General features: G+C 42.8%; 1 protein-coding gene across 2 annotated transcripts in view; it reads right to left on the bottom strand.

Annotated features, from left to right (window-relative positions):
* Window positions 1-11,697, bottom strand: part of DENND1B (DENN domain containing 1B) — a 176,344-nt gene extending 164,647 nt beyond the window's left edge. For both annotated transcript variants that reach the window (XM_081865866.1, XM_081865867.1), the window contains exons 1-2: window positions 11,184-11,697; window positions 5,739-5,803 (exon numbers count right to left, since the gene is read on the bottom strand). In XM_081865866.1, the coding sequence (XP_081721992.1) occupies window positions 5,739-5,803; window positions 11,184-11,200 (82 nt within the window). In that variant the 5' untranslated portion in view covers window positions 11,201-11,697. The remainder of the gene's footprint in view (window positions 1-5,738; window positions 5,804-11,183) is intronic.
* Window positions 11,698-12,984: the final 1,287 nt, after the last annotated feature.

The following is a 12,984-nucleotide window of genomic DNA, read 5'->3' as shown; positions in this document are numbered from 1 at the left end:
TGTGAAACTGACAAATCTTAATAATATTAGTGATAACACACTAGGATTTCTGCTTTTTTAAGGCCTCCACATGATTTTACAATATATATATATTTTTTAATGTACTGTTGTCTGCTCAAACTATATTTTCCAACCTGTTTCTACCAACCTCAGCAGCCATATACAACAGCCCACCAACTGAAAATGAAAAGTTCTCTGAAAGGAGAGTGGGGATGGCATGTCAAGCAAGTGGCCACCTACAACACACAGTTGGTGAGCTGCAATTGGCTTGAAGAGTCGCGTGTTTTCTTTTTTGAGGAATACTTCTAGTCTATTTTATCTCACTTCAAGATCCAAGGCAGCTTATAATATTAAAAAGCTAATACAAAAGTTCTAGGAAGCTCAGAAAATATATTTTATTTTTCAGCATCAAGTCAAGCTTGGCTTAATCACCAAACCCACCCCCCCCCCCGAAATAACAGCATGATCACAATATGCCAAAAAACCAAGGAGCAACAAAGCTAAACAGGCTTCCTGGGAACTGGAGTTCCAAACCCCAGATTCAGTTACTAAAAAGGCCCTATCATATGTGAACACCTGCCTCATACCAGACAGCCGGGCAGGGGGAGAAGGAAGTCACAAAGCAAGGTTTTGGATGAGGTAAGGCATCAGTAATCAGAGGTGGGAGGGAAATCTGAGCAACGATGGGGAGAAATTGCCATTGATGCCCAAATATTACATATAAGAAGTAACACGACACAACCTTTCCATCAACTGCAAACTAGAGAAGTGTTAATGTGAATAAACTGACTCCTATCAGAAGATACGTATCAATTACAAGATAACAAGCCAGCATTACACTATTTAAAAAAAATACTTCAGCAAAAGGGTTTTTAAGAAATACAGAAAGATTTAGAAAATTTCCACCAGTGGACATTTTTCAACAAAAATCCGATAATTGTATAGGCCATATTAAGGTCTTTTTGCCTCCTAGCCCAGTCTTTCCTGCTGCTCAGTCTTTGCAGGGAGACCATAATTTTCTGCTTCTGATATTTCTACAGCAACACTTATGACTGTGATGTCATAAACTCAACCCCAACTTCACAGCAAGATCAAGCACAGTGAGCAGATGGAATGCAAAGAAGAAAGCCCATTTAAAATACAAATCTCTTTCATAAAGAAGAAAAGGGTGAAGGCACAGAGGGTGAATGGGTCTCATTTCTAAGTATGACATATTCAAAAGATTATCCTAGCATGAAAATCTATTTAAGGCTAGACCTGCAACAGACCAAGTAACTGTATAATTCACTACATTTTATGTTAAATTTATTAATTTAAGTTGAAGGTAGAAAATGCTAGTCAGAGGAAGGACTGTTATCAGTATCAAGACAGAGTAGGGGAAAATGTTTAGAACGTGGGGGGAAATAAAAGAGTTATGGTTTTAAACACACAACCTCAAACAGAAAGTCCCCCACCTTCACCAAATGTACATAGCTATGCCTTCCTATACAACATTAGGGACCCTGTTAGTGGAGGGATGTGGAACATCAGTCCTGGGGGCCAAATGCCTCCAGGCCTGTCTGTCTGGCCCTTGAGACTCTTCCCAGGCCACATCTCCCATCAGTTCTGTGTTCTTGAACTGTGACCATGCTTCTTCCTTGCCTTGGTGGAGCACAGATAAGAATTTGTGAGTGCATGTAGAAAGCAGCCTATTGAACAGAAGTAAAATTCACCTTAGGTGCTCTGCCCACTTTTGCCTCTGACCCTACCCACCATTGATATGTGGCACTGGGACTACATTTTTAAGAGGTGTTTCCTGTGATCCTGGAATAAAGTTTAATAAATGACTCTATCATATGGATAAAGCCCTAGGCAGGGCACTGTTTTACTTGTCATTTGAAAAAGACCAGGTACTTTAAAAAAATTATTTGATTCAGAATTAAATCCAAAGATGGGAGGGAATGGTAGTAAAATGGATGCAGCTGAAGCCCTGGGACACAAGATGAAGATCAAAATTATTTGGAAGTGAATTTTCCTCTATGGCCCCAGATTATCATTAAGCTCCTTCAAATCCTACAATTCTGTGATATTGACCTTGAAAGGGTCCTATTTAGGAAATAAGCATGTGCTGAATTTGTGAATTCAAGATAGAAAAATGACCAAACTAATCTCTTGCAAAGCTGAAAATATTATTTACACATACTGTGCCTTAACAGTCAGATGAATTCATAGTATTCCCAGTATAATGCTGTGTCCTCATTATACTGTGCTACCAACAATTGACAGACTATGATAGGACTCTGCCCTGAGACCAAACTAAATTAAATATAACACAGACAGAAGTGATAATAAGTAATACAGGGTGGAACCTTACACCTGTAAGAAAATAATTAAGACTTTTCAAAAAGTGTTTACTTGTTATTGCCAGCAAATCCTCTCATTTAAAAATACATTGACTAGGATGTGGCCTGGAAGGCTGGTATGAAAATCTAACTCATACAGTGATTATTTCCAAAGTGCAGAGTGTAACTACCCAACTCTCACCATATGAAAGAGCAACCTAGACACAAAGGGCAAAATGAAAGGGGAAGGCAGAGGAACACATACAAAAGAGACATCTAAAAGCATCCGTCTCTCTGACCCAAATCATAACTAAGGTGGCAGCTGCAGGAGCATGTGAGGGAAGTTAAACCTTAACAAAAAAATTAAAGAAATGGTAACCAGATCAGAAGCTAAGGCAGGTATGAAATTCAAAGAAAACAGACAAGGATATCGCTCTTGAGAAGGCTTGGCTCAAGAATATTTTCCACCTTCCCCTCCCCACCCAGTTACAGCCCACTTTCCAGTCATAGTGCCCTGAAAGAAAGCTTGCAACAATAAATTATCAAGAAGTCTGAACTATTAGTCCCAAAACCAGAATGAGTTTGATCCAATGGTTTCCTTATTCCATCAGAGGAAGGTAAACTTTGGATCTATCCCAATGAAAGTCACTAAAACGATAAACGACAGGACTGAATAAAAACCAAACGTAATAATTTTACCCGGCCAAAACAGGCCTTGGGTGTCCTTCCCAACATCCTTTATGGAGGTCACCCTGCAGTCTTCATGAAGAAGTGTATCACACAAAACAGCTACTGAAGAAACCCCACTCCTAGAGAATGTCATTGTAAGCTCAGATAAAAAATGTACCTGGCAACCACTTAAATGGTCTTAATGGTACATAATGCTTAAAAGCTACGTGACTACATCTGCAGAAGCCTCTGGCTTACACGCTCCCCCTTCTAGTGTGGACACAAGAAGAACAAAAGCTTTTGCTTCCATTTTTGACGAAATACAATTTCACTATTTCTTCCAAAGCCAAAGGAACTGTGGTTAATTTACACTGTGGTTAACTCAAACAGGCCACGATCTATTGTGGCTTGTTCACTAACAAGAGTTTGAAGTAATCAGAGTTTCACAAGTTCAGGCTAACAGGGAACTCTGATTAGTTTAAAAGCAAAAGCAGAAGCTTTCAATCTGCTCTTCATGGCCATATCAGAGGAGCAAATGAACAAACCCACAGTTCATTCAGACTCATTCCATTAACACTAAACTATTGCTTAGCACTGCAGTCAAACCAGCCCAGTGTGGTAGGAGTTTATATAGAAGGCCTTTTATAAAGGCCCAAGCCATTGAGGAATCTAAAAGGTCAGCTCTGGCCCTTTGAATTTCGCTTGGAAATTAACTGGCAACCAGCAGAATAATATGGGGTTGCCAACTCAAACAATATATTCTGGATCCAGCGGAGTCCAGCAGTTTTACACACATATGCACATGGAGTTCACCACAAAAGCCACACACACACAGATGACAGGCCAACCAGCCAGCAAAAGCATAGCAACTGTTGCATGATACAGTCCAAGCAAAGTGCCTGTTAATAATCCTACTGCAGCATTTTGGATCAACTGATGTTTCCAGACTGTTTTCAAGAGCAGCCCCATTCATCCAAGAAGCATGAAGGACAAAAATAAAATACACATAGTGCCAAGTGTGATTATTCTAGAAAAGAAGAACTGAATTATCAAAAAAAAAATGACTACACAAAAACAAAGAAAAGCTGAGACATCCTAGATGCTTTCTAAGAGATCTAATATGAGAAGTACAAAGTACTGGACTGCACACAAAAAAGTCTCATGATCAGAAAATTGTTTGTTTTAACCAAGAATGAGAATAGAATCAGGAGTCAAGTATAGAAGGAACTGAATGGAGGACCAAAGAGTGAACTTTAAGTAAGGAAACAGAAACACATTCAAAGAACGAAAGCAAAATGCAGTGTTGGGAAGAAATGCAATCCAACAGGAACCATGAAATGGTGTTGCACACAGCAGATCAGGGTGTGGGACAAGTCGATTGCATGAATAAGTTCAGCCTATGATAACCTGAACAATGATGCAGTCCAAAGACAAAACAACCCACAGGGCAACAATACCTTGGTGAAACAAACCAGCTGAGATTCAGTATAGAAGCAGCCCATAATATTGCAAACAACAAATGTTGGAAATGACAAATCTTGGCAATGTCTTATATGGCAGTATTTTCAACAACTGATCATTGCTATTGCTCAATTACTAGAAACCTCAGTGCTGTTCATACCATTTCAAAAGCTCCGCATAAAAGCACAAAAACACTTCTGCTTTGACATACTGATTTTCTTCCCACAACACCAGAAAAACTTTCAAAGTTTGTGCTCGCATAAACGAAGGCAAACCACATAGCATATTTCTGAAGAGGCTGTTTAAGCATGTTATTCCTGTACCTTTCATACAGAGTGGACCAGAAGTAGCCGTCAACAGTAGAAGAGATGCTGTTTCCTTTTTGAAACATGCATCTTCATTTCACCTCATTTTATTTGTCACAGACATGCTAGAAACAAGATATTGTGTATATTTTTCTCATGTTTGTATTATCTAAAAAGTCTAGTATCTGCTGCCTCAAGTAATTTAGTCCTAACAGGTTTGTTCACAACCCAAATTGCAGAGGTGTCATTAATAAGGAAGGAATAGGCCATCCCAGTGCCCCAAGCCTAATGAAAGAACCAAACAAATAAAAAGAACTGATTTACACAGTTAGGAAAGAAAAATCACATGACACAGCACTCTCAGGATGGTACCATTTCAAGATGCAGGGAAGACAGCAAATGTGACGACTTTCCTTCAAGAAAAAAATTTCATTCCAAGTAGAAAATCAGCACTAGCCAGCAGCCTCTCCCATACACGCTAACTCTCCACAAGCAAATTATATGATTCTGCATGCCAGAAACGAAGACATGGCTCCCTACCTATATCCTTAAATGGTACAGTCCTGAAATAGCATGGCTACTTACAGGGGCATAGCCAAAGAGAAAACCACCTGCTTAAAACATTCTAATTATACATACTGCTAAACACAACTTATTAAATTCATTAGAATGTGCAAATTGAAAAAGGTCAGAAAAGCTAAAGCATGAACTTAAAGTAAGCTGCATGTCTCCAATTAAATATTATATTTGTCGCAACTAACAATAATAGGGGTAAATAAAACACATGTAACATAGTAAGCTGTAATTAATTTTCCTATTATTGAAAATCTAGTGTCATAAAAAAACCAATTTAAGCAATAATTAAGCATATGTCTTTCGATATATTGCCTACATTTAAAAAGATATGTGAAATAAACAACCTGAACATATATTTTGCACCTTTAATTTATATAGATGAATACAAATGGCTAAAGTATATTACCTTCATTTTCAGAAGCCTGGCATTTTACCTGTAGCACCAAATCAAAAGTACTCTCTGGATTTTCCCTGGAAGTAAAAACAAAACATTTAATTAGTTATGCATGCAACACAAGAATGCAAACTATCTGATTACAAGGGTATTATCGCTGCTTTTGGTTAACATTCAACTGCATGTTGACTTTAAATTGTTCTCCTTCTCATATCACAAAGATATTCCTCTCTATCAATCCATTATGAGATACACACATAATTGCATCAAGATTCATGTCCAACAAACAATTTTCAATCTTGCAGGACAGGTGGTGTTCAAGTAATACACAATCTGTTTCCACGTGGATCTGACCACTGGATGATGGGAGGAAGGCTCATGTTGGGGAAAAATAGTTATGTGAATCCACACGGAGGCTGACAAATGCAATGACTCAGATACCCTGTCACAAATCAGAAGTAACATTTGCTTTTATGTTCTGAGAAAAATGATTACTATTCTCCCCCAATAGTGAGCAAAAAAAAAGCAACTACAAATATGAGATTACTTATTTCAGGGGGGCAACATATACAAAAATGTGTTATCTATCTAACTTGTTAGCATGTTTCCTTACAGTCCTGTACATCAGCCAGCTCATATTAAAACACTGAAATAAAAATCAAACTTTTAAAGTCAAAGAATGTCTTGTTTTTGAAAAAAGAACTGAGAGCTCAGTGGCTGAAAACCACTCCCTATTTAAAGCCATCAGATTGTGGACCATTCTCCCACACAAGGGCCATCAGGTTTTTTGGATGAGTGGGTGGTTTCCCTCCCGCTACATTGTTGTACTGCTATTTTGCTGCTCTTGTAACTTCGTTTAGTTTTGTGGTTTTAAGCTTTCATTAATTGCATATTGTTTTGAAATGGTGATATTTTATGTAGCCCACCCTGGGGCCATGTGTGGAAGGGTGGGCTATAAATAAATGAAACCGTATAAATAAATAAAGCATTCAGGATTAAACTGCTTCAGAGTTGGTTTCATGTTGTGAATATGGCTCTGAAAAAATAGCATGGAGCGATTGCTTCCCATGCAAACTCCGTCCCAAGTTCTTATGACAGTACCAGTATTTCCTTCTAATGTCATGTAAATGTTTTGGGAGTCGGTGTAATGTACCAAGCAGACAGATCTGGACTAGAGATTCTCAAGCTGGGTTTAAATCCTCACTCAGCCATGAACCCAGTCTCACTGCATGACCTTGGGCCAGTCTGGTGTTCACTTAACAACCCTAGTAAGACAAACCAGTTTATTGGTCTGGGAATTAACTATGTGCTATTTGCAAACTTGGGATAATGCCAGGATTCTAAATGATTACTTCAGAGATTATTGGCTAAAAAGTGCTTGTCAAATGCAGTTTACTTCATATGCACGTAACCTCTTCAAGAAGAATGCTGGGCTCAGCACGACTAATAACAACAGAGAAACCAGTATACAAGCAAGCAGTAATTATTTCAGGAACAGGAACAGCATGTAGATGAAGAGAGAAAAAGAAGTTTCCTCTGAAGTTACAAGAGCAATAAAAGTCACTAGAGGATTGTGCATTGGAGGGGGGATTAGCAGAAAACCAGCACCCAAAATAACCAATGTAAGAGAACAAAAGAGAGTTACACTGCAGCTTCACTAATGAAGAAATGTTTGTTTAAACCAGGAGACCAGAATCCAGAACCTAAGGGTTAGACTGAAGGAAGGAGAGTCGCTCTTCAGGTAGGAAGAATTTTGTCCATTTCACCACTGCCTTTTTTGAACCACTTTTTTTTAAAAAAATAATAATAATACAAACAAGAAACAAAGTTAGGCCCCATAGAGAAATATAAGATTTGTTTGCCATCTTGGAACAGACAGAGGAACTCTTTAATTCATCATAACAAGAACTGAGCCACGTACCGTATTTTTTGCTCTATAAGACTCACTTTTTCCCTCCTAAAATGTAAGGGGAAATGTGTGTGCGTCTTATGGAGCGAATGTAGGCTGCGCAGCTATCCCAGAAGCCAGAACAGCAAGAGGGATTGCTGCTTTAACTGTGCAGCGATCCCTCTTGCTGTTCTGGCTTCTGAGATTCAGAATATTTTTTTTCTTGTTTTCCTCCTGCAAAAACTGGATGCGTCTTGTGGTCTGGTGCGTCTTATAGAGCGAAAAATAAGGGTAATCTTGTGCTGATCTGCTTCCTTATTGGATTCCAATATAGAGAGCAGAGGTATCCCCTGAAACTTTATAGTTTTAATAGGGTTTGTCTTTGAAACCCTTTGGGGTTTTTTTCCTTTTCTCTGTTTTGTTTTTTGTAATTAATTTTGGGGGGTAATCAGGTATCAGCTGAAAATTTGAACTGAAATTGAAATATTAACACACATACCAATTATGATATAATTTTGCTAGGTTCTAAGTGATAATGGTAAAAATGTCAGAATGACACCTGAGGAGCTATGAGCAAACTAAAAGCTCATATTGAAGAAGGTACTAATTTTGTTTTAATGTTTATGTTCTTTCTGTATTTGTAATTTAAATTGTCAGAAATAAAAAGATATTTTAAAAAAAGTAATAATAGATTCTCAAATAGCATATGTTACCATGCCCTTGTAGCCCCTGATGAACAAAACAGGTAAATACAGAGTCAGAAGTCATCTTCTCTTGATCATGTGACTGAATAGTAAGTACGTAAGTCAAAGCAGATGTAGTAGAAGCAACTGAAGATGTACATGCTGCACTCAAGAAGGTCAAATGGAGAGTGGTACAAGACACCCAAAAGGATGCATAGAGATCATTTTAATTTGTGTGATGTAAAATGCAAGCTAAATTGAACAATATGGTTGTGACTGTGAGCCATTTCTATCACACACTTCCTTTTCTTCTTTTTACTACAATATTGTACTGTACATCCTGAACCAAAATTCACAGAAGGTAAAAGCGCCCACCTTCTTAGTCCTTAATCCCCTGAAAATTCCAACATTCCATACCCAACTTCAATTTGGGGTGGGGAATTAATACTATCATGCCTATCCACATACAAAATATGATTTGCCATACAATCCTCTGCATGTTTACTCAGAAATAAGTCCCGATGCGTTCAATGGAGCTTGCTCCCAGGTAAGTGTGCATAGGAATGTAGCCTTATTTGAGTGTCCAATTTGGATCCCTCCTAAAACAGCTGCAATAAAATTTGGGCAGTTCAGTCTGCTTCTAACAGCAGAGGTACCCACAATGACTAAATAAGAAACTTTTTATCATAACAGGCCCTCTAACTGTAACCACAACTTCTTGTCTCAGGAACTAGATAAGCATCTCATCAATTCGGTCTCTGAAATGATAGTAGTAAATTTTTGTGCTTCCTGCTGTGCATATCTACAAATTTGCTTCCACAAGAAGGCCTTTCAAGTTTATTTGTCCTTCACACCATATTTTAAAGTGTCAACCCAGAGCAATAAATGTCAGACAGGCTTTCAGGTCTATTCCAAACGGTTCATCATAAATAGATTACTGTCACTTTGTTAGAGTGGAGGTTAAACTTCTTATCACTTTAAAACTACTCGGAACCTAAAGTTCAGCAAGTCTCACAAGGTCAAGGCTTTAACTGCAAATAAGAGGGGAAAGCCCAATCATTCACTTTGCAAATATATCTGCTTTAGAATTGGCTAATGCAGTCAAAATGTATATTGGCTTACAATTCAATGTCAAAACAGTAAACAAAGACCGATTTAGGAATTCTTTGGCATCTTCTGTTCACATCTTGACTAGTCACCGGAATTTATTTACCAAACTAATACCCCACAACCCTAAAATGCCCTCTATTGCAATTGGGGAGGGATCCCCATACCACTGCAGGGGCCCCCAATGCCAAACCACTATTTCATAGACTCTAGTATGAGTGTTTTGACAGGCTGCAGGGTTCCCATGATATGCCATGCATATTCAGCCAACCACGTGCAGGCTTCAGGGAAAGGCATGATGATCTTCACAGAAATTAAAGCAGCACCCAGTTCCTGTCAAATATGTGGCTGACAGTCAGGGAGGGAGATAGAAGAGAGGAGGAGGACTCCTCCAGTAAGGTATAGGAGTCTGAGTGCCAGATGTTCATAAGGAGGCTGAAAATGTGCACTGGAGATGCTGAGGGAGGGGTTCCCCATGCCGGCTGGGAGTAGAGTTGCCAACTTCAAAACATCCTCCACCCTAGCCTGCTCTTGTACCTTTAGCAGCTGCTTAGTTCCTGAAAGTCACGGGGAGAAGCTTTTCACAGCACTGTCACCTGGTGAACTGTGCAGAGGTCAAGCTGCTGTTTAAAAGGACCCAGGAGGAGGAGGAGACATTTTTAATTAAGTTAAAGCTGTCAGATGTGTAAAGGACAGAGGAAATCTTCAGTTACCTATGATGTTTGTGAAGTGTTTATACATACATAAAAGGAAGAATAATATTGGGGGGGTTATTGGTTTGTTTCGTTCTTGTTTTTTATTAGGTACTTTGTATTTTTACCTTGCTTCTTCATGCTGCAAATCTACAGCTGAGATCTACAGCCCCGAGATCTACAGCTGAAGGGTGGGACACTCCCAAGCCTGCTGAAATGGCCAGAGTGCTGGGGGGAGGTGGGGATCAGGGTTCGAATCTCCCCAACTCAGCAGCTCATTTCAGTGACCTTGGGCCAGTCACCATCTTGTAAAGGTAAAGGAACCCCTGACCATTAGGTCCAGTCGTGACAGACTCTGGGGTGGCAGCGCTCATCTCGCTTTATTGGCCGAGGGAGCCGGTGTACAGCTTTCAGGTCATGTGGCCAGCATGACTAAGCCGCATCTGGCGAACCAGAGCAGCGCACGGAAACGCCGTTTACCTTCCCGCTGGAGCGGTACCTATGTATCTACTTGCACTTTTGACGTGCTTTCGAACTGCTAGGTCGGCACAACGGGAGCTCACCCCGTCGCGGGGATTCGAACCGCCGACTTTCTGATCGGCAAGCCCTAGGCTCTGTGGTTTAACCCTCACCATCTCTTACTTAGCCTCTAACCTCCCTCGCAGGGTCGTTGTGAGCATGATTGTGGGGGGGGGGGGGCAGAACCAGATGCACCACCTTGAGCTCCTGGATGGCAGGTATATCGATGCAAACATAAATATACAAATGAATCAGACGGGATGGGGGGAGATGGTGCAGGTGGTCCTTGCGCCATGCAGGTAAGGGAGCTTGCGCGGGTGGCTGCTGACCCTGACCCGCGGAGACCGGGGGGGGCGGGGAGCGAAGGTCTTTCCTCCGCGGCGCCCCTCTCTCCTGCTGGCAGTGGGGCTGAGGTGTGGGGCGAGCAGGCTTCGCGGCCTAGCCCCACGCCGACGCCTCCCCCGGCGTCCCCTCCGCAGTGGCTCCGGTCGCAGCGACCCCTTCCTCCTCCTCCCTCCCTCCTCCCGCCTGGCCTCGGCGCCTCGCCCTCCCCGCCGCGTCCACTCACTTGACCCGGCAGTCCATGGTCGCATCTCGGGGGCGCCTCGGAGGAGGAGGAGGAGGAGGGCGGCAGCACCACCACCACCACCACCGCCCCCGGCGCGGAGGAGACGCGAGGCGGGCGCCGGCCCGGCCTGGGCGGAGGAGGAGGAGGAGGAGGCGGGAAAAGGGGCGCGAGGGGCTCCTCGGCCCTCCTCCTCCCTGCTCGGCGCTCTCGCTCGCTCGCTGGCTCTAGGCCCCGGGGCGGAGGCCGGACCAGGTTCCCGGGGGCGTCCGGGCCGAAGGTGGCCGCCGGCGGCCTCTCGCTCGCTTCGTCGGCAGCCAGAGCAGCGGCGGCGGCGGCGGCGGCGCCTCCCTCTCTCTCCCCTCAGAGGCGTCTCTCTCGCAGTTCCTGTCGCGGCTTCGCCGGCACCTGGCGGGAAGCAGGAAGCCCGGGCGAGAGACGCTTCCCGGGGCTGAGGCTGCCCTGGCCTGGCGTGAGGCGACGAGAAGCCACAGGAGCCGCCGCCGCCGCTTCTCGCCGTAGTAGTGGTGCAGCGGCTGAGGGAGGTTGCCAACTGACGCGGGGCAGGCGCGCTCCTGCCGGCCTTTTTCGACCACCGGCCCCCGGGAACCAGAAAGTTGCACTTTTATAGCGCAGGAGCGGGAGGACTCGCCGCCGACTCTGCTGAACAGCCCCTTTTTTTGGAGGGAACTTGGCAACCGTCCACGCCAAGGGAGACAGTCCACGGCGCGCGAGATCTGGGTTCGAATCGCCCGGCCTTGTTTCCCTGGGCCTGATAATTTCCCTCTCCCCGTGGGAGCCACCCAGTCTGAAGCTGGCGGGGAGGGCTGGGTGTGAGTTTTTAAAATATATACACACACACACAATAAATAGGAAGTGTGTGCTAAGAACATATTGTTCGTGGCTGCAGATTCTCCCCAGTATTTCTTGTTGGTTAACTCAGTCCCAGGGTAGTGAGCGCCACGTTGGTGAAAGATTCCTGCGTGGCAGGGAGCTGGACTATGATCCTGGTGGCCCCTTCCAACACTTCTTTGATTTGAAAAATGATTCTCCCCAAAAATAAAAAATGTTTGCCATTCAGATATCCAGCAAGTTAGAAAGCCTCTTCCCTCTGTCCACCTCTCCCTTCTTTCTTAGACAAGTTGCCATATTTCTAACCCCTGGCAGGGCTCCTGCGCTTTTCACAGCTACTTTGACGAAATACATTTAACAGGCGCAGCTGACGTGGAGGGGTCTAATCTTGCCTGTTGAATTTTTACTTCTTGTTGCAGCTGTTAAACATACAAGCAGTCTGCAAAGGGAGGAAGGGGTTGTCGTATTCTGAAGAGCAAAAAAGAGGACACATTTGCTGACTTCTACTTTTTAACTATGGATCACTATGACGACTCGTGGAAAAGAGGACGTGTCCTGGAAAAAGGAGACATATGGCAACCCAGCTCCCACTTCCAGGATGGAAAACTTCCTCTCTGTTTTCAGCCCACACAGCCTATGAACGTACGCGCAAGCATGTTCTTAATAATGCACATTAGTTTCCCCTCTTGTGTTCAGAAGTAAATCAAAGAAGTTTATTTCCAAGCAGTTGAGCAACTATCTTAGAATCATAGAATAGTAGAGTTGGAAGGGACACCAGGGGCCAATCCAGTCCAACCCCTGCAAATATAGGAATCTTCTGCCCAGCGTGGCGCTTGAACCTATGGCAGTGAAATTAAAAGTCTCGTGCACTACCAACATACACTTTCAAGAGTGAAAGTTGGACTTCTACAGTCTTTACGATGGAAACTGGCAGGTTGCAGGTTTGATCCCT

Source organism: Podarcis erhardii (genome assembly GCF_964252035.2).
Source record: "Podarcis erhardii genome assembly, chromosome: 6".
NCBI classification, from domain to species: Eukaryota; Metazoa; Chordata; class Lepidosauria; order Squamata; family Lacertidae; genus Podarcis; species Podarcis erhardii.
This window is presented reverse-complemented; position numbering and strand designations above follow the sequence as displayed.